The sequence below is a fragment of the Gekko japonicus genome, unplaced genomic scaffold, assembly GCF_001447785.1.
Source record: "Gekko japonicus isolate JY-2015 unplaced genomic scaffold, Gekko_japonicus_V1.1 scaffold4195, whole genome shotgun sequence".
Lineage (NCBI taxonomy): Eukaryota > Metazoa > Chordata > Lepidosauria > Squamata > Gekkonidae > Gekko > Gekko japonicus.
The window spans coordinates 25703-47178 of record NW_015175496.1 but is presented as its reverse complement, the minus strand read 5'-3'; the positions used below and the strand labels follow the sequence as shown (position 1 = coordinate 47178).

At 42.7% G+C, this 21476-nt stretch overlaps 1 protein-coding gene across 1 annotated transcript; it reads right to left on the bottom strand.

Moving 5' to 3' along the window:
* Positions 1-8063: 8063 nt before the first annotated feature.
* Positions 8064-17644, bottom strand: LOC107122858 (vomeronasal type-2 receptor 26-like). The gene is made up of 5 exons (XM_015425998.1): positions 17354-17644; positions 15787-16653; positions 12488-12715; positions 10251-10377; positions 8064-8977 (listed from the first exon to the last, which is right to left on the bottom strand). Exons 1-5 carry the CDS (start codon positions 17642-17644, stop codon positions 8064-8066), a joined length of 2427 nt encoding a protein of 808 aa, XP_015281484.1.
* Positions 17645-21476: the final 3832 nt, after the last annotated feature.

Below are 21476 nucleotides of genomic sequence, written 5' to 3'. Positions count from 1 at the left end.
CATGTATTACTGTGTAAGATACACAGTGAGGTGAAATGAATCTCAAGCCAGGCAAAAAACTCTCTTAGGATCATGAAAACGCTCCAGCTGGTTCTTCTGCAGTATCTTGAATGTAAGAAAATACAAGAAAGGAAATTAAAGTACTATCTATCTTTCTGAATTTGGTGGAGTTAAGAGCAAAACACTCTGCCCAAGAGGCAGTTTGGGGATGGTTTTAAAATATGTTTTTATAATGTATGTTCTAATTTGTTTGCTGCCTTCTTGGCCCTTGTGAGAGCAGCAAGGAAGGAAATAAATATAGCAAATTAGGATTAGACCTGCACCAACATTTGGAAAGCGGCTATGCTAGGGCAAAAACCATTGTTTACCAGCGTCTCAGAGATATTGAGCTACAAACATCTTATGCCGCACTTCCGCCTCTTTACAAATCTCTGAAATCCAAAACGTTAATGTCTGCTCCTTTATACCTAGCTAATATTTCCAACCCAAATCATAGATGGGCCTTTTCCAGAGCCAGATTTGACACTTTTCCATTTGCAGTTCTTTCTGGAAGATTCCAACGTATCCCCAGACATTTGAGATTTTGCTCATGCCCTTCCGAGTCAATAGAGACCCTCCCTCATATATTATTTCATTGCTCCCACTATGCAGAAGAAAGAGCCCTTTTGATTATGCCTTTATTAAGGTCATTTAGGTTTCAAGGACAATTAGTAATCCAGTCTGAGGAACTTTTGCTGAAACACCTAGTGGAGGACAAATCCACGGTTATTTCAAGGAATGTTGCTAAATTTCTTTTTATTGCAATTATAAAGCGCAAGCACCTCCTTAATACTCCTTGAGATGTTTTTTTTTTCCCCTTTAATGCCTGCCGACAATCTGGAGACTGTTTTTGACTCTGTATGCTGTTTGATGGTTCTTCGACCGTAATAAACTGATTGATTAATATAGCAAATCTGCCTTCTGTCGGCATACTCAAAAAACCACCATAATAGTCATAATGGTCTGCACGTTAAAGAATTGTATACCGTCACGCCAGCCATGTGTGGTGAACATGTGGTGAACATGCACAAAGAGCTATTGCTGACCAATAACTCTTCTCGTTGCTCTTTTATCCTGTGCTATATGTAAATGCAGGGGCAGCTTCCTATTTAAATCTGTCATACACTCTTCCAGTACCCCAGCTACACCCAGAGACACAACTCCTGAGCTCCCAATTCCTTTGTAGCCCATCTGCCTCAAAGCAGCAATGATAATATTTATGCTTCGGATTGTTTTCATTGTAGCAGCCTTCAGAGGTACAGTTCTATTTATTTATTTATTTCCCACAAATATATAGGAGAGTTACAATTTAGATATGAATCGATAGTTCTCTTTAAAAAAAGCACCTTTCTTTTTTGCAGTGGCCCATTCAGAAGTCCAGCTGGTGGAATCTGGAGGAGACGTAAAGAGGCCTGGAGACTCCCTCCACCTTTCCTGTCGAGGCTCTGGGTTCACCTTCAGCAGCTACTACTTTGCCTGGGTGAGGCAAGCGCATGGAAAAGGCTTGGAATGGGTAGCCTACATACAAAGCACCTCAACGTACTACTCAGATTCTGTGAAAGGGAGATTCACCATCTCCAGGGATAATTCCAACAGCCTGCTGCACTTGCAAATGACTAACCTGAAACCCGAAGACACGGCTGTGTATTACTGTGCAGGAGACACAGCGAGGGGAAGTGAATCGGAAGCCAAACAAAAACCCTCTTTAGATCATGAAAATTCTCCAGGCTGGTTCATCTGCAGTATGTTGAATGGAAGAAATTAATCTACCATAACTGATTTAACTGGAGTTAATATAAACTCTCTGCTCATAGAACTTCTGTTCTTTCATCTCCAGGGATAATTCCAACAGCCTGCTGCACTTGCAGATGACTAACCTGAAACCCGAAGACACGGCTGTGTATTACTGTGCAAGAGACACAGTGAGGGGAAGTGAATCGGAAGCCCAACAAAAACTTCATGAAAATTCTCCAGGCTGGTTCATCTGCAGTATGTTGGATGCAAGAAATTAATCTACCTTAACTGATTTAAATGGAGTTAATATAAACTCTCTGCTAATAGAACTTCTGTTCTTTATAGAATAGCTTGCAGTCTCTCATAAAATTCTCAACACCTTCAACAGCTACTATTTCCAAGAGCCTTTGGGGGAATCCAGGGCATAAAGTCTACAGAACCTTTTTGTGTTGATGCATTCTGGTATTCTAATCATGGATTTAAGACAATTTAAGCCCATCACATTTAAAATCTGTCTGTGTGATTTTCATGCATGCGGAATTACCACCAGGCCCAAGGTCAATAAACTTTCAGGACACTCATGTGACAAATCACAGAATGCATATCTTGCGCCCCTCTGAATTTTCCCAAACAGTCCTGCATGCCCACCTCAGGAAATGTCAATTTACTCCCTGTACATTAAATTGTTTTCTCATTTTGCTGTGTTGTGTTTAGAGACAAGAAATGTTCCAAACTGTATTTTAAATACATTCTCCTTCCCAATGCTTACTTTGAGCTCGTAGTTTTTTGCCCTATTAGGAGGAGGAGATTGAATTTATACCCCGCCCTTCACTCCGAGTCTCAGAGCGGCTTACAAACTCCTTTCCCTTCCCCTCCCCACAACAGACACCCTGTGAGGTAGATGGGGCTGAGAGAGCTCTGGCAGAAACTGCTCTTTCAAGAACAGCTCTGACAGAACTATGGCTTGCCCAAGGTCATCCAGCAGCTGCAAATGGAGGAGTAGGGAATCAAACCCAGTTCTCCCAGATTAGAGTCCACACACCTAGCCACTACACCAAACTTAGCACCCACCAGTATCTCAACCAATTGTTGGCTATGTCCCACAACATGTGTAGACTGCAGGAAATGATGTCAGTTGCTAAATATTTGAGACAAGTGGGGGCTGTGAGACACTCATTTGCCTATAACCTATGACACCCCCCCCCCGAAAATTACTCTATCCCTTCCTCCCACTGCTACTTCCTCCTCCCATCTTTCTTCTTCTTTCTTCATCCCTTGCCCCCAACACTGGTCACTACCTCCCTACTTTCTCTCACCATCATAAAGAAGACAGCCACTAGACACACATAAACACATATGAGTCTGCCCTATACTGAATCAGACCAATAATCTTTCAAACTCAGTATTTTGTACTCGAACTGGAAGCAGCTCTCTGGGGTCTCTTGTGGAGTTTTTTCACCAACACCTGCTACCTAATCCTTCGTTGGACATGGTAGGAATTGAATCTGGGATGTTAAAAATGCTAAATAGGTGCTCTACCATGGAGTCAGTTCACCTCCCCATGCAGGTCATGGAACCATGCAGCAGACAGTGTTGAACACTGATCATGTATGGAAGCCACTGGCCCTACCTCCCCACAGTCACCCCTGCTCGCCCACTTTTTTTCCCTGGCAAGGGCTGAGGCAAAAGAGGGGAAGGAAGCAAATAGAAAGGAGCACCAATGTTGCTCACCTTCCCTTCAGTGTGGTGGAGAAAAGAAAAAAAGCAGCAAAATTGCCTTGAATTCCTCCTGGCCGGTGTGGCTAACCATGCCTGTGTCCATAATCCACCACAGGAAAACTGCTTGTGGGATGTGAAAACTGAATGGTCAAGGCATTCTTCATCCGGAATGCAAGAATCTCACTCAGTGATTGGCTCATAAGCATTTCACAACAGCATCACCTTTAGTGGAAACAGTCCCTGAATATCAATTTACATAAAGATTGGATATGCAAATATCCCTCACCCAGGCCCCTCTTATCTGCGGGATTTTACAATCCTGTCTTCAGTCAAAGTGTGACTTGGAGGTCAACAGCACTCATTCTTCCCCTATTTTTTCCCTTCTGTCTTCCCTCCAGAAGGGACCATGCACTCTGTGCTCCTGGCCTTGGTTCTGTTAGCTGCTCCACTCTGTAAGTGCCTTTTCATGGACACAATCTCATTCATCCTGGTTTCTCTTCTGCTACTTTGAAGACCCAGGTCTTTTTCATAATAGACCCTTTCCATCCTTCTCTCCAGGTGTCCAGTCTGCAGTGACCTTGGACCAATCTGGACCAGCACAGCTGAGGGCATCAGAGACCCTTCGGCTCACCTGCTACGCTTATGGATTCTCCCTCACTGATGAGGGGTCTTCAGTGAGCTGGATTCGTCAGCCCCCAGGGAAAGACCTGGAGTGGCTGTGTCTCGTTTTTTGGAATGACAACAAGCACTATCTTGGCTCCCTGAGAAACCGCCTCACCGTCTCCAGAGACACTTCCAAGAACCAGGTTTATTTAGAGATGAGAGGCATGCAGACAGGAGACACCGGCACATACTACTGTGCTGGAAGCTCACAATGTACAAAAGCAATGTGGGGCCAGGACAAATACCAGTGCTGTGGTGGTGACTCAGCACGTCTTCAACCAGAGCGCTATGAGCTTGTGACTTACTAGGAGCTAATATTTGCTTGTACCCTGGCCACAGTTTCTAACCATCATTGGCTGCAGCCACCTGAATCTCTATAAAAAAGAGAGAGAAAGGGTAGGTTACACTGGCTGCACCGAATACGACCACACGTCAAACAGTCCTCTCTCACACCCCACTTCTGAATTCAGTGTTTATGGCTGTAAAACCTAACATTCTCCTTATCCTTAAGAATTTCATCTTTACCTGCATCTCTTTGCCTGAATCTTTGATCACCTTTCTATGCCATCTTTCCTCCCACCCTTTTGAAATCATCATGACAATGATATAGGGAAGGATAGGGCTGATTCAGACATGCAAGTGTATCCCTTTACAGGAACATGTAAGAATGTGCCACCACACTGTAAACAAATAAACAAAAACAGCATTCACATGGCACCACCAATAGTATTTTGAGAGGACAGTTGCATTGCAACGTGACACAAAAATAATGGACAGTCGTACAGGTGTATGAGAACATTTCTCTAAGCGGCAAGAGAATGTCTTCCTCAAAGTTACATAATAGACCTTATAGGTAATTTGGATCCCGCCCTCCACCAAGTTTTAGTAGTCACACCACCCCGGTCATTCATAGAACCATTTTGACTTCATATCTACCCGTGTTTTGGTTTTACATTCTCTTCCCCATAATTGAAGTTAAGTTCTGGATTCTGGATCTTGAACAAAGAACTTTACAGACTGCCTCAGGAGGTGATGGATGCTCCTTCGCTGGATGTTTTCAAGCAGAGGCTGGATGACCATCTTTCGGGCATGTTGTAGGGCTATCTTTCGGCTATGCTCCTGCAGAGTGTAGGGGGTTGGACTAGATGACCTGCAAGGTACCTTCCAACTCTAACATTCTATGATTTTGTGAACGTTTATGGCCTGTGAAAAAGATCGACTTTGTTACTTAAAACAGTGTTTTCCACTCTGATCTAGATTCAGATATGACAGTTCAAACCTTGGCTTGTCCACAGTAAACCACTTTAAGTACATCTCTCTCTCTCTCTCTCTCTCTCTCTCTCTCTCTCTCTCTTCTTTGCATTGCCCTCAACCTCCACTATTACATTAGCTCCAAATTTGAAATATAGGCTCACCAACAGAGAAAACAGTCTGTGCCAAATCTGCCATAAATGTTAATGAATCCACTGGGATTTCCAGGTATCATTTAAACAGAGTCCTTAGATGTCTCCCAGTTTTCACCACACATGTCTGAACAAATCTGGCCATCTATTCATACAGTCAGGCCAGAAAATTCTTCTCAGAAGAAGGGAGCAGTTCTCTAAAGAATGATCATGATGGAACAGTAATAAAAATAATATCTGAGAATGCTGACTTGTGGCTTTAACTGAAAGGCTAATTACCTCCTCTCTTATGTGTTAGAAAGCTAATATTGTACCAGTCCCTTGAGGGTGTTTCTGCCCAAGGACTTTGCCATAAGTCTCTGTTTAGAGCTTTGAGGTCTGTATTTTATTCTGAGCTCAACAGTGCAAGGGCAAGATGTATTAGACATAGAGTGTTAACCATTGTTTCCAACACATAGAGAGAGATCAGAACTGCAGAAGACACATCAACGTATTTATCTATCCGCGCAAGTCATAACTAACCAACTTGGAATTCCATAGTAGGGAATAAAAATTCCAGAAAATGGGAATTTGGTTAAAGGTGTGACTATGTCATGTACCTCTGTCATTGATAAACAATGATATTTTTACTGGAACTAGTGGCAGCTCTCTGGGATTTCAGATAGATGTCTTTCACATATGGAAAAGACAGAAGATTAGGTCTCCTTCTATAATGGTAAAAGTCAAGAACACAAGAATATGACATGTAGGTATCTCCCAAAGCAAGAAGCTTCAACTGTCCCTTTAGAAGTAGAGATTTGATTTTTCCCCCATTCTCAAACTGCTTATCTTTTACTTCTCAGTGATGATTCAAACCTCTGGAACTCTGTCCCCAGGGAAATTCATCTGTCCCCTTCTGTGCAATCACCTGCCAGTGGATGACCTTTCATCCTCAGGAACGATCTGCTTACCCTATCCATGAAATTACCTACAAAAATGTCCTCCCCATATTTTGCACTGTTATGTCTATAAGCAAGAAGTGTTCAGAACTGTATTTTAATTAAAACTTTTCTTCCCACCTGTCACTTACTTTGAGCCCATAGTTTTTGCCCTATTTTTTACCCTTTGTTCATGCTGTATTCATGCATAAAGTGTTAGCAGAAAGTTATTTCAATTGCTAAATACTTGAGACTAGCAGCAACTGTGAAAAACATATTCTCCTGTGACTTCTGAAACCAACCCAGACACATTTGTCTATGCCTTTCTCCCACTGCCACCAGCTCCTCCTATCTTTCAGAGTTATAGGCTGGGATAAATTCTTTCCCTGGAAGTTTATATGTCTCAAAGTATGGCTTTTAGGGGGAAAAAGCAAAGTGATTGGCATTTCCAGATGAAAAATGCATTTATATTAAGAGATTCCTAAGGTTATGGAAAGGCCAAAAATTCACCCCAGGAATAAAAACTTAGCACAGAACTACTCTCTGCACCAATAAATTATCACCTAAAAACTTATAACTGCATGGGCCAAGCAAATTCTGCATGTTTTGCTTGTCTATCATTTCAAGACTCTTCATTCAACAACCTTTTTTCAACAAAAGGAAGTAAATAAAAGTTACTGTCCCCCTCCCCCATTTACCTCAAAACTCATCTGGGAATTAGTACTTTCAGAAGCCACTGGGGTTCAGTCTGTCAGGTGGAGGTTGAGGTAGAGACCACACTGGTTAAACTATGCAGCACACTACCTCTTTTTAAAATGGTATTTAAGACCTCAGCCTTCGTAATAGGCAACTCCCAAGATGGCGGCAAAGATCTCTCCATGGAACATTGTGAGAGCTCACTATTCTTTCTTTCCTTTTTAAAAAAAGGATAATAAATCTCCCCTCACTTAAAAATATATTTTTCTATAAACCTGAGGGTTGTCCCAGTGGTGGGAAAGGACCATCTTTCATGAATGCAAGTCAATTCTGATGCAGGGTGAGATTTGTGCATTTTACCTATAATGGGATCGAGGAGTTCTGGAAATTGGTACCATCTTTCCTGAAAGCCACGCCACAAAGCTACCTTTCTCCAGCTTTCCAAAGTGGTCAGTAGTAACAATGAATAAAAAACAACAACAGCAAAAGAGTTATTCACTGCAAGGGGGATGAAAGGGATTTGAATGCTCTATGAGAATTTTCAAGAAAAGAAATCATGCACAGTTTATTGATAGTCACCATCTGTCATTCTGCAGCCCAGATCCAGCCCAGGTCAGGTCAGTGCCTCTCTTCCACTTCACTAGTTCCATTCAATACGATATCTTCCTCTTTTTTTTTCTGCTCTAGGGCCTATGATATCACTCTCCATGCCTCTGTTCAGTTCATAAATTTAATTCACAATTTGCCATTCATATACATGATTAACAGATACATTGAATTTGTTTTGAACATGTGAGTAGAATAGGTTGGACCGACATATATGGTAGCCTTGGCCTGCTTCTTGAAAAAGGCCAACATATAGAATCTGTAGACACTATTGAAGATACATATATTATAGGACAATTTCTTTCTTTCTCCATATTAGCTGTTTCCTCTTGTTTAACTCTGGCCTCAGAAGAATGATGTAGCATTTAGGGGAAAAGATACAAGCCAGTAATCCAACACTGGAAGCCAAGATAGAGAAGATCTCCACTGCCACCATGTATTTCCCTTTGGTACTTAGGTAGGTTGGAACAAAAGACCCCCAAACACTGCAAAAAATCAGCATGCTGAAGGTGATAAACTTGGCTTCATTAAAACTGTCTGGCAACTTCCTGGCTAGGAAAGCCACAGCCAAGCTGATGAGGGACAGAAGGCCCAAGTAGCCCAGAACAACATAAAACATGATTGCAGATCCCTCATTACATTCTATGATTATCTGTTCAGTCATTGACTTTGTGTCCACAGCTGGGAATGGGGGAGTGGTTCCTAGCCACACCGCACAAATACACATTTGAATAAGGGAACATGAAAGAACAATGCCATTAGTCAGCCTTTTCCCCACCCATTTCCTCATCTTAGACCCCGGTCTGGTGGCCATGAAAGCTATAACTACAGTGATGGTTTTGGCCAAGATGCAAGAAACAGCCACTGTGAAGATGATCCCAAAAACTGGTTGTTGGAGAAAGCAGGTCACCATTCTAGGTCTTCCAAGGAAGAGCAAGGAACAGAGGAAGCAAAGCAGAAGGGAGATCAGGAGAATGAAAGTGATATTCTGATTGCTGGTTTTGACGATGGGGGTATCTCTGTGCTTTATAAATGTTCCAAGCACCAAGACAGTGAACAGGGAAAAAACAACTGCAATAGAGGCTAAACTGATCCCCAAAGGTTCTTCAGCAGACAGAAAGCTTATCATTTTGGGAATACATTGATCATGGTTCTTGCTTGGATATTTATCTTCTGGGCATTGGGTGCATTCATCCAAGTCTGAAAAGGAAAAAAAAAAAGGTCTTATCATATAATGCCAGTCCTTACAGCCAATTCACATATTCACTTATATGTTATTAAAATCTAATACAGTATCTATGCTTCTTCATGCAGTTAACACTTCATGGGTTTTAGCTTTGAAATCAAATTAATGTGCATGCCTTTATTACATGCAATCTATGATCCAGAGTTGATTGACTGAACTGACAGCAATGAAACACACTGGGTTCTTTGACCTGTGCTCAAATGGCCGTAACCTTCTGGGAGGATGAAACCCCATGCTAACATGAAAGGTATAATCAAAGGTATAACCACTTGGTTAATGGTCATCAGTATTATCAGTATGTTGGAAAGTTTGGTATACTACCAGAATAATCCTATCTAAGGTTACACCCACCTAAATATATTGAAGTCTAAGGGTTTATGTGATGGACGGTTCTTTGAAAGCTCATAAGTCCTGTATAAACATGTGTCAGACTGTGAGGGGTTAATGCCTCAGTGAGCCAGAGAACTTTTGAGTGACAGGTTGCTCAAACAGTTTTCATAGGATTGCTTCAGTTGAGAAGGAAGAGCTGGGAATTGACTGCTGAAGAGAATTCAGTTTAACACTGACTGAGAACTGGGAAGGTGGCAAGGAGGAGTGGGAGGATCACTGAAGACCCCCATTCAGGCCAGGAAAAAGGACAGAGCTTCTAGTTTAGAGAAGTGATTCCCTGCCCAGGTGAAAAGGGAGACAGGTCAAAAGAGGGGAATGATCCCTGGTTTGTTTCAAGAGAAGGAATTGGGTACATATTGTATCCCTACCTTCTGAAACTTAAATAGTCAGTTATACTGGAGTGCTTAACAGACACAAAATAAAGCCTCAAAGGTTCTAAGACCTTGTGAAAAGCTGAAAACCCTTATTTGCTGGAAAGATATTAACTGGAGTTTGTGGATTTACTAAGTTACCTCACAGTTATTATTGATTCACCTCAGAGATTTTACCCCACCTAACCTTTTCCCCTCTACATTTTTAGAAGCACCAGCTAAGGACGTGATATTTGTCTCGTTCCTCAAGTCCCTGGGCTGAGCCAGCATCAAACTATAATAATGTGACACAGTGGGACAGCCATAATCTTTCAAATAAGAAGAAAATGGATAAAGGGGATGCTCAGCCAGAAAAGAACAAATAAAATTGGAGGGAAAATCACGTGTGTGAGAGACGGAAGAGGGCAGGACCTCCATAGTTTAAAAGGATGTTCTTCTGTTTGGAATTGTACCATGCATTGCTTACCCTTTTGGCTTGAAATCTCTCCTTCTGGGCACAGGATGCAATCATAGCAGCAAAATTTCTCTCCTTCCTTCTTTTTCTTCTGGTAACCAGGCAGGCAGTAGTCATTGCACACAGAAAGGGGCACCACCTATCAAAAACCATGAAAGAACTTTAGGGCTGAATATATTAGACATTATTTTAGTGTTCATCTGTTGATGTATGATTAAACCATTGACACTTAGAGTGAAAGAATACCAACCTTTACCTCTCTAATAATGCACTATTGTTATCCCAGTCATGAAGGGTATTGGGTTGGAAACAACGAGTTTTTCCACTGGTGGGAAAGGTAGAAAGGGGTCCCCTTTGACATTCTAGCAAATTTATTCTGGGACCTGCTTGGGCAAAAAAGCCACATTTGTAATGGCTGTTGTATGGAGGGGACCAAGGTTTGAATCTCTACTTTGCCATGGAAACATGCTGGGCCAGACACATTCTCCACCTAACTACTTCATATTGTTGGTGTGATAATAAAATGGAAAATGCTGTAAGCCACTTCGGGGGTCCATATGGGAGAAAAGTGGGGTATAAATACAGTTGCCAGCTGCTGGTTGATGGTTAGCCAGTTTGGTGTAGTGGTTAAGTGCACGGATTCTAATCTGGGAGAACCGGATTTGATTCCCCACTCCTCCACTTGCACCTGCTGATGTGACCTTGGGTCAGTCACAAGCTCTGGCACAGCTGTCCTTGAAAAAGAGCAGTTTGTGTCAGAGTTCTCTCAGCCCCACCCACCTCACAGGGTGTCTGTTGTGGGGAGGGGAAGGGAAAGGAGTTTGTAAACCGCTCTGAGACTCTAAGTGAAGGGCGGGGTATAAATCCAATCTCTTCTTCTCTTCTTCTTCTTTACTGCCCCACAGGTGAATTGAGGAGGAAGAGGAGGAGATTGGATTTATACCCCACTGTTCACTCAGAGTAGCTTACATATTCCTTTCCCTTCCCCTCCCCACAACAGACACCCTGTAAGGTAGGCGGGGGCGAGAGAGCTCTTTCCAGAATTGTCCTTGAGAAAACAGCTCTGACAGAACTATAGCTTGCCCAAGGTCATCCAGGAGCTGCAAGCGGAGGAGTGGGGAATCATATCCTGTTCTCCCAGATTACAGTCCACACACTTAACCGCTGCTCCATGCTGGGTGCAGAGACATCACAGTTCTTTTATGTTGATAGTGTGGCATAATTTCTGGGGTGAAACCAGAGGTGACATCATTCCAATCTAATATTCTATAGAGTTCCTGCTGACCAGCTGAAGGATGTGCCGATTCCTGGAGTGGCGTGATGTCATTTCCTATTTTGCCCTGGAAATGAGCCCATGCTATTTACGTGACAATGATTTTTTTTTCACTTCCTCATTTGCCCTGGAAATGAGCCCATTCTATTTACATGACAATGTGGGTGGGTTTTTTTTTTTTACAGTATCCCCATAAGAACATAAGAACATAAGAGACGACAATATTGGATAAGGCCAAAGGCCCATCCAGTCCAACACTCTGTGTCACACAGTGGCCAGAAATACCAGTGCCATCAGGAGGTCCACCAGGGGGGCCAGGACATTAGAAGCCCTCCCACTGTTGACCCCCCAAGCACCAAGAAGACAGAGCATCATTTGCCCCAGAGCCCCTATCTATACCTTGTGGGTAATAGCCACTGATGGACCTCTGCTCCATATGCTTATCTAATTCCCTTTTGAAGCCGTCCATGCTTGTAGCCGCCACCACTTCCTGTGGCAGTGAATTCCAAGTGTTAATCACTCTTTGGGTGACGAAGTACTTCCTTTTATCCGTTCTAACCCGACCGCTCTGCAGTTTCATGGAGTGCCCACGAGTTCTTGTATTGTGAGAAAGGGAGAAAAGTACCTCGTTCTCTACCAGCTCTTTCCCATGCATAATCTTATAAACCTCGATCATGTCACCCCTCAGTCGTCTTTTCTCCAAGCTAAAGAGCCCTAAGCGCTTTAACCTTTCCTCATAGGGAAAGTGTTCCAACCCTTTTATCATTTGAGTTGCCCTTTTCTGCACTTTTTCCAAAGCTCTAATATCCTTTTTAAGGTGTGGTGACCAGAACTGCACACAGTATTCCAAATAAGGTCTCACCCATCTGACATTCCAAGTGACAGTGGGGGTTGGGGGCTGTTGGAGACAGTTTCCAGTTGTTGCAGGAAACCTGGGAACCCTAGATTTCAATGAAGTAAGCAAATAAATAAATACCTGGTTAAAACTTTTCTGCCACACAATTAGATCCTCTTGAATAATGAAATCTTTTCCTTCCAGGGCATTGTCATTTACCTCTCCGACTTTCACTCTCTGGAAAGACCTGTTTGGGAATGTGACCAAGTTTGTAATGTCAAATCCAGCATTTATTTCCATCTTCTCATTAAAGGACACTGTTTCTCCAGCTGAGTTGTTAAACAAAATGTGTTGAAGAAACGAGTGGAGCTGTATGAAAGAGGAGTGAAGATACTATAACTAAAAGAAATCTAATCTTCATTCATTGTTTTTCAAAAACAACAAATTGTGCCAATAAACTTCTCTCTTCTTTCATCCTCCTCATGCTTCACCATGCAGAACAGATAAATCTTCTATGGTGGAAGACATAACAGGCACTGTTGGCCCTTATTTGAGATTCAAGTGAATGAAATTAAGATATATGGCAGCTGAGGATATGCAGAGTTCATTTTTGTCTGAACTCCTGCTTCACACTCCCAACACCTCTCCTGATCCAACCAAGAACCAGACCTATAAAAACGGAAGAAAAGCAGTGCCATCTGAATCATCAGATTTTATTATTATTTTTATCTGACTTGGTTGAGCTGAAGGAAAAAGAGAACAAAATGTGGTCTAGTGGAAGACTGTAACACATTAGTAAAAAGTAGTGCTGAGATATGCTAGTAAAAAGTAGTGCTGAGAGATGCTAGCTTCATTTGAGACCCTGGAAAGTCACTGAAAATCACACTTTACAGTGCTGAATTAGACAGACTTAGGATAAAGCATATTTTTAGAAGTTCAGAATACACTGTTTGCTTCCTATATAAGGAACAAAAGGAAAACAGAAAAGGACATGGTGTTGTGAAAAAGTTACCTGCCAAGGCTGGACGTCTTGAAGGTCAACTCTTTTCCCATCCACCAATGCTCTCTGTTTGTATTGAGAGATGTAAATGGCATGCAGAGCATGAGCTATGGTGTAGGCAGCATTATAATTGCGATAGCTGTGGCCAAGCATGCACATTTCAAAAACAGGCCCGGGGAGGCCCTCCAGCCTCTCCTCCCCAGTGCATGTTTCATAGGTACTCATGTGGTCGCTGGAATTTAGAAAGGACCAGCCAAATGCTTGTTCCCAGAATGCCTCAAAAAAACTGCCGTGCTTAGTCCAAGCGGGTTTGATATCTTGAAGAAATTTCTGGAAGCCTGGAGCTTCCTTTGAGTGAATTGTGAAGGAAATGACACTATGGAGATATACTATGACACTATGGAGATATACTATACTATACTATGCTATGGTCTGTTTGCAGATAATTTTCTCTGTTCTTTCGTCTGTATCAAACTTGACTCTGCAGAACAAACAAGTTTGCTGTACTAGAAGCCTTAAGCCTCAAGTGAATGAAAGTACACATATAGGGGCTGAGGATATACAGAGTTCTGCTTCACACTCCTAACACTTCTCCCAATCCAACCAATGACCAGACTGATAAACACCAAAGAAAGACTGTGCCATCTTAATAATCAGGGCTACATTTTTTATGTGACTCTGGCTGCAGTCACACAGAGCAATAGCCACGCTGCAGGGACGGAAGATAGGCGGATTTTCCAGGCGCAATCTCACCGCCACATCTGGGAAGCGTAGAGCTCCCATGGCTCACCTGAGGCTTCCCGCCGAAGATGCGGGGTAAAAAACTAGTACCTCAGAGGTACTAGTTTCCCGAAACCGCAGGGCAAGGGCAGGCGTCTGTTCGTGTTTCTGGTGGTAGTTCCGGCGCCCACCCATGTCCCCTCGCAAAAAGGTTTCCCCCCCCATGTCTCCACAGATGTGCACAAGCACCCAATGGAGCATGCGCACACTTCAGTTTTTATAACAAAAACCACCCCGTTTGCCCCGCTGCCCTGCTTCTTTGCTGCACGGGATTGTCCTGTGATCGGCACCTCCCCCCTGACCACGGGACCTCCACGGGAGGTCTGATCCCACAACCACACATTAGTTTGCCCTGGGGCAAACAGCCACACTTCCCCCCTGCATTTTCCTGCCCGTGTGCCCATGGCCAAAGTTGAGTAGAAAGAAAAAGAGGAGAAACTGTGGCCTGTTGAAAGACCACAACACTTTAGTAAAAGGATTGCAGAGAAGATGTTAAGTCGAACAATACTTTTCACAAGACCCTGGAAAGTCAGTGGCAGACACAGTTTATCATGCTGAACTAGATAGATCAACAATGTGGGATAGCATAAGGCATATGTTCATGTACTCACAATATAGGGTTGCCAGCAGTGTTCCCTCTAAGCTGAGTTAGTGTGAGCTAGTTCATAGTTTTTTAGCCTCCAGCTCTCACATTTTTATCTTAGCTCAGGAAGGATGACTCCAGAGAAACTAATTTATGCAGTAGCCAAATTGCTTGCTCACAGCTTTAATGCCAGTAGTTCACAATGTAGAATTTTTGCTCACAAGACTCCACAGCTTAGAGGGAGCATTGGTTGCCAGGTCCTTTATGGTAACCAATGGTGGATGGGGGGTACTTACCAACAGGGATCGTTTCGTAGAAAAAGAGCTAGGGGAACTCATTAGCATATGCCACGCCTCCTGACATCATAAGGCCCGGCAGTGGACCTGCAAGGCTGGCAGGAGTGCGAGGAAGCCCCGCCATGGCCCTCCCTGGCCCCAGGCAGGCAGGGGTGGGGAGAGGCGGGGGGGAAGCAACTTACCCTCCATCTGCTCCTGCCCCCTCCCGCTGGATGAGGCTGGCTGAATGAGGGCTGGAAGCGGGGCAACCGGAAGCAGGGGGTGTGGCTTCGTTGTGTGCCCCACCCCCCACACCTCACCCAGGGTAACTGCGATCCCCCACATTCCCCCCCGAAATGACCCCTGCTTACCAAAAGTGTGAAGGAGGCCCAGGCTGTATGGTTGGCAATATGGTGACATCACTTCTGGCATGTACCAGAAGTCACATCATCATGTTGTGACTCTACAGTGAAGCTCTCATAATAGCCAAAAACTCTATTGTAAAAATAGATTCTACCATAGAGTTTTGGCCCAAATACCAGAGTGTCACTGTGACATTGCTGATCTGATGACGTTAATTCCAATACAAGCCAGAAGTGGCGTCATCACATTGCCAGTGATGTAGCTGGGACCTTTCTCCTGTTCCTGATAAGTCCCCCTGCCAGCCAGATGAATAGTGGTGGGGGCGGAGCCTGGCAGCAGGGGAGCCCCAGTGTTCAGTGGGGTGGTGGCAGCCCTACCAGAATACCTTATCTCCCTATACATGGAACAAAGGGAGGGGGAGGCATTCTGAAAATGTTACCTGCCAAGGCTGGATGTCTTGAAGGTCAACTCTTTTCCCACCAATGGGTTCTCTGTGTTTGAATTGAGATACACAAATGGCATGCAGAGCATGGGCTATTGCATAGACAGCATTATAGATGCTATAGCTGTGGCCAAGTATGTGCATTTCAAAAACAGGCCCCGGGAGACTCTCCAGGTTCTCCTCCCCAGTGCATGATTTATAGGCATCAGTGTGATCACTGGAATTTGGAAATGAGCAGACAAATGCTTGCTCCCAGAATTCCTTGACAAAACTGTCTTGTTTAGTCCAATCAGGTTTGATGTCTTGAAGAAATTTTTGGAAGCCTGGAAGTTCCTTGGTGTGAATCGTGAAGGAAATGGCACCATGGAAGAATTCATAATTCCAACCCCATTGGACGGTGGTCATTGCAAAATCCACTTGTGCTGTTGTAATCCAGACCTTTCTTAATGATTCATTTTCTTTCCATTCAAAATCTCCTAGCGCTATAAGGGTGATCAATGCGATAATAGTCCTAGATTCTCCATAGAGGATAGATGCTCTAGCTTTGCTATCAGCAAAAGGTTGAAATACATTTGAAATTAAATCCTGAGCATCTTGATGCATATTCCAGTGGGCTTGGCTTATTATTCTTTCCGCAAAGGCCAAACAGATGCCATTTTGGGAAAGTAGCAGCTCCAGCACTTGCAAGAAATGTTCTCCACTGTTATCATTCACAACAAAAAGCCCAACCCACGTCCATCCAAAATGCTGGAGGAGCCGAATAATGCCCATATACTGCTGGTTTTCGTTTGGCACCATGGAGTAACAGGAAGGGGACTGTTGTATCATGTCATTCTCCTCTCGAGTAAATGGCCCATAGATAAGCTAAAAGAAAATGTGGAGCTATTTTAAAGAAGACTGAGGAAGAGATTTGGTGTGTTTCTGTTTCTTTACACAAAGGAAATGTCCAGAAGGAGTTTTCAGGTTAGGCAAAAGTTTAAGAAGAAGAGACTGGATTTATACCTGCACTGACTATTGGGGGCTTAACATCATGTCTATGTTGAATGCTTACCCCTTCCCCCTCATCACAAACTTGTTGGCCAAAGTCATCCCTTACCTTGTACAAAGATACTGCCAACAAAAATGGACTGCAGAGTGTTGCTTAATGCTAGCATATACCTCAGAATCTCAAGGGGGAGCATTAAAAATTAGTAGTAGGCTAGAGAATGTGCTGTCTGGAAGTTCCTCTGTCCCCACATGCTTCTGTCCCTTTTTTCTGCATAATACTACTCTCAGGGGTTCCTTCCTACTTGGCACTCCCCTTCTCTTTGTCTTCTTCCTCTGTCCACCATGAGGATTGGACATGCTTTTCATAATCTCTCTCCATCTTAGCTTAGACACTGCCTTTCCCATCTAGTACAGAGTTCTCTTGCAATAAAGAACATCTGTTCCCCCCCACCCTAAGTAACAAGCCTGAGTGTGAATTTATTCCTCAAGCAGCCAGGCCATAGAATTATCCTGTTCAGTTCTGCTTTCAGTAACTCCCCAAAATAAAATTGTTTATTTTTCATTGTGCAGACCCTACCTGTGGGATTTTGAAGAGACCTAGAATATTTGCCATCTGGAAGGAGAGGTCACAGCCAAGTCCCCCAATTACAGCCATTATTTTTTTCTGGTGGACACACTCATAATTGGGAAAATATTTATGCAGTTTATAGAGCAGATCCAGAGTGGTACGGTAGGTCATCCTTTCATTGGAGTAGGTGTCACAAATGTGGAACCCGAGAGTGACATTGGGCAAGAGCTTGGAGTTCTGATTGATCTCATGTACTGCAAATGCCAAGGCCAGGATGTGCTGGTAAAACTTTGTCACCATACTTGAAAAGGAGTCAAATGCTGTTTTAGGGGAGAATTCTATAATACACTACATTACCTGAACATGATTCTTGTCTGAACTAATTCTTACTTATGTGCTTCAGTAGAAGTCATATTTTATTTTTATTTTTTATTTTATTTTTTTAAAAATGGAGCTAATAAGCATCTCCTACTTATGTCCAAAGAATTCTGTTATCAGAACACCATCATCACTGGTCTAAAACTGATATTTTGTATTTACATTTTTATTGCTCACATTCTTACCATCCTAACTGACCAAGGATACTCCCGATTTTATAATATTCTCTTGTAAAAAACCAGGGCCCCACTTTTGCCTCTGCTTTTTTTTTTTGACTAGGCTTTAGAAAAAGAAGGGATCTATTCTGAGCTCCTAGAGGGGTCTTTTTCAGAGTTCACCTCCTTCCTCAGGGTCTCTAGAAGTTGTCTCTATAACAACTCTCATTACAGTCCTCCAAATTCTTGTGTTGAGTCCCCTAACTACAGGCTCTGAAGATTCTATAGGGCCTTGATGATCCTCCTAAACCTAGTCAAGTGCCCCCAATGACTCCTGCTCGAGTCTTTCCTCTTGGTTTCTCTGTGGTTATGTAGCAGGGTATCTCTTTAGCCCGCTGTCTGCCTGCCCATTCTGACCACACAGGCACTTTAATAGACAAGGAAACCAGCAAGAAGATCAGATGCTCCAGAGTAAGCTAGTTGAGAGAACTTTGCATGTAAGTGAAAAGTTAATTCTTTTAAAACACCCTTCTATCAGGGGCAGTCCTATTAGTATCTGGGTGAATCCTGCATTCTAGGTTAGCAGTACATATTCTTAAACTTCAGCAAAGGGAGAAAAGGAGGGCCCTGTTTATTGAGCGTGGGGACCCAACCCAGAGGAAGACTTGATTCATTTATTTTGTGCTGGAGTTCATGCTAGAGAATGGAGGGACAGAATATTTGCCTCACATTTCATAACTTTGCCAGGTCTTCTGCTCTGGTGAGAAACCTCCAGCCTGGAAACCTTGAAAAATGGAGTGGGAATGGAAGGGATATTTACATATAGTGGCATATCCCAAGCTCCCTAAATCTCCCACCATAAAGCTGAGCCGGCAACCATCATTCTAATTTCATTACAAACCATTTGTGAAACATGAAATAAGTTTAATTAAGCAAAACAATCCGAAAATAGATGGAAGCTGCCTCGAGTCCTATTCATGGGAGAGGGAGTGGGATACAAAACAGGCAAATAAATTGTGTATAAAAGATGTAGGAAAGCATATTTTGTGCAAAATGAATATATTGTACGAGCCCCATTTTGAACCCAAAGAATACATGTTTCTAAGACAGTCACAATTACTTTCCCACTAAAAGTAGTTAGTTGCATACATTGGATTCAATAAATATACAGTCTTGTATTTAGTTAAGGTCTCTGTCTAGGTAATTAAAAAGCCATGGCACCTACCAGCTGTTCTATAATATCCTGAGCACCACCATCAACCATTTCAGTATCTCCTTCCATTTTCCACTCATACATCTACCAACCCACTCAGACCTTTTCCAGGGTTTTAAAACATATTTATATTGGTTTAAAATAGGATTGCCCAATGAGTCTGTACAGAGATTTTTGTTTTCAACTTGGTTGTCTTTATTACAAATTTTCACAATATTTCCATATTACTTTGCATGCATTTTTTTGGGGGAAACCCTCTTATTTTCCATGTTTTATGCCCCTATACATTCACAACATCAACTGGTCAAGCTCCGACCAAAGTTGCTGTATGAAAAAAAAGAATACATGAAATCAATCTATTCCCACCTCCATTCCCTAGTCTATCAAAATTTAAGTTGTTCCCATTGTGAAAGAAGACAGCCCCCAGGCACTGAAAAGGCAGCAGATTAAATAAAAGTGCTTTACTGGATCAAGCCTACATGTTTTTTTGAAGAGCCTGTTATATATAAAAAACAATGATTAAGGTTAAAAGACATCAGAAGCAGGACATGAATGATCATTCCTTACTGTGGCACTTCCAACAAATTCAGAGAAGGATATTCATCAAACGACAATAATTGGAAATCATAAAAGATCAGAGAAGTCATCCCACCGATGAGGAGGTCACCTGGCTGAAATAACTCATGAGGGACAGGAAGAAAATCCTTCATAGGACACCTTGTTATAGGTGCTTTGCATGCCATGCAAGGGAAAAACAGCAGAAATACCAGTAGCCCCAACATCTGGACAGCAGCCTTGGTCTGAATGCAGCCTCTCCTAGCTCTATTTATATCATCAGCTTGATTTAATCCAGCTTCCTTGCATGGTGGCTTTATCTATCAACACATTTATGAAGGAGGCATGCAACTATTGGCCTCCTTTCCTTTACTACAAGCAAGGCCAGAAGTGCAGGACTTAGAGAAGCAGGGGATAGTGCTAACAGTTCACCTTCAAATTGGGCTTTAAACAAAGCAGAATGTCAGGGATCATATGGACAGATTTGCTATGCGATATCACTTGTTTTAATATAAGCTCTTTCACAATTCCACATTGCCTGTTTTCAGTATTTTCTGAGAAGGTACTAGAACTGTGGCTGAATGGACAAATTACAGCAATTTGTATTATTCCCTTGGGAGAACATTCTGTCTGTAGAGTCTGGGCTGTAACTTGTTTTAATATAAGCTCTTTCACAATTCCACATTGCCTGTTTTCAGTATTTTCTGAGAAGGTACTAGAACTGTGGCTGAATGGACAAATTACAGCAATTTGTATTATTCCCTTGGGAGAACATTCTGTCTGTAGAGTCTGGGCTGTAACAGACAAAATTGTTTTTTTCCTTGGTTCTTAACACAGGAGTCTACTATGTTCCAAAGTATGCCAACTCATCTCCTGCTCCATTAATTCCATGGTAAACAAACAGCAATAGAAAAGTTACCACCTAAGTTGAAACCAATCATTTGATAATTGGATATAGGATGCCATGTTTCATTTATGTGGCACACACTACTAAGCATACTTTCTCAGAAGTAGTCCCAAGGGAAAATAGTGGGTCTAACTTGCTTGTAGGTGTGCTTAGTTTCACAGCTTCATTTAAGGACATAAGAATGTTGGATCAGGCCAAAGGCCCATCCAGTCCAACACTCTGTATCACACAGTGGCCAGAAATACCAGTGCCATCAGGAGATCCACCAGTGGGGCCTTTGCATGCTTAAGAAATGTCTTTCTTAAGACATTTATATCCTGCCTTTACACAATTAGTCTTTGTGACTTACAACCATCTTCCTGAGAAGAAGAGCATTGCTCAGTTCCAGTATTATCAAAGGTGCGGGAGTCAGAATCCCCAGTTTTGTATAATGTGAGTTAGAACCAGAACAGACATCATGGCAATCATAGTTATCCGTAAGTGTGTACAAGGCAAACCAGATGATGACAAACTCCACTTGGACACTTTGAAAAACTGTCTTACACTCTCCAGAGACACATCCAAGACTTGGAGATCAACACCACTCATTCTTCATCTATTTATCTCTTCTCTCTTCCCTCCAGAAGGGACCATGCACTGTGTGCTCCTGGCCTTGAATCTGTTAGCTGTTCTACCCTGTAAGTGCCTTTTCAAGGAGACAATCTCATCCAACCTGGTTTCTCTTCTGCTACTTTTAAGACCCAGGTCTTTTTCATAATGGACCCTTTCCATCCTTCTCTCAAGGTGTCCAGTCTTCAGTGACCTTGAGCCAGTTTGGGCCAGTGCAGCTGAGGTGGGAAAAGACCATATTTGAGGAATGCAAGTCACTCCTGATGCAGGATGAGATTTCTGCATTTTACCTACAATGGGATTGGGAGTTCTGGA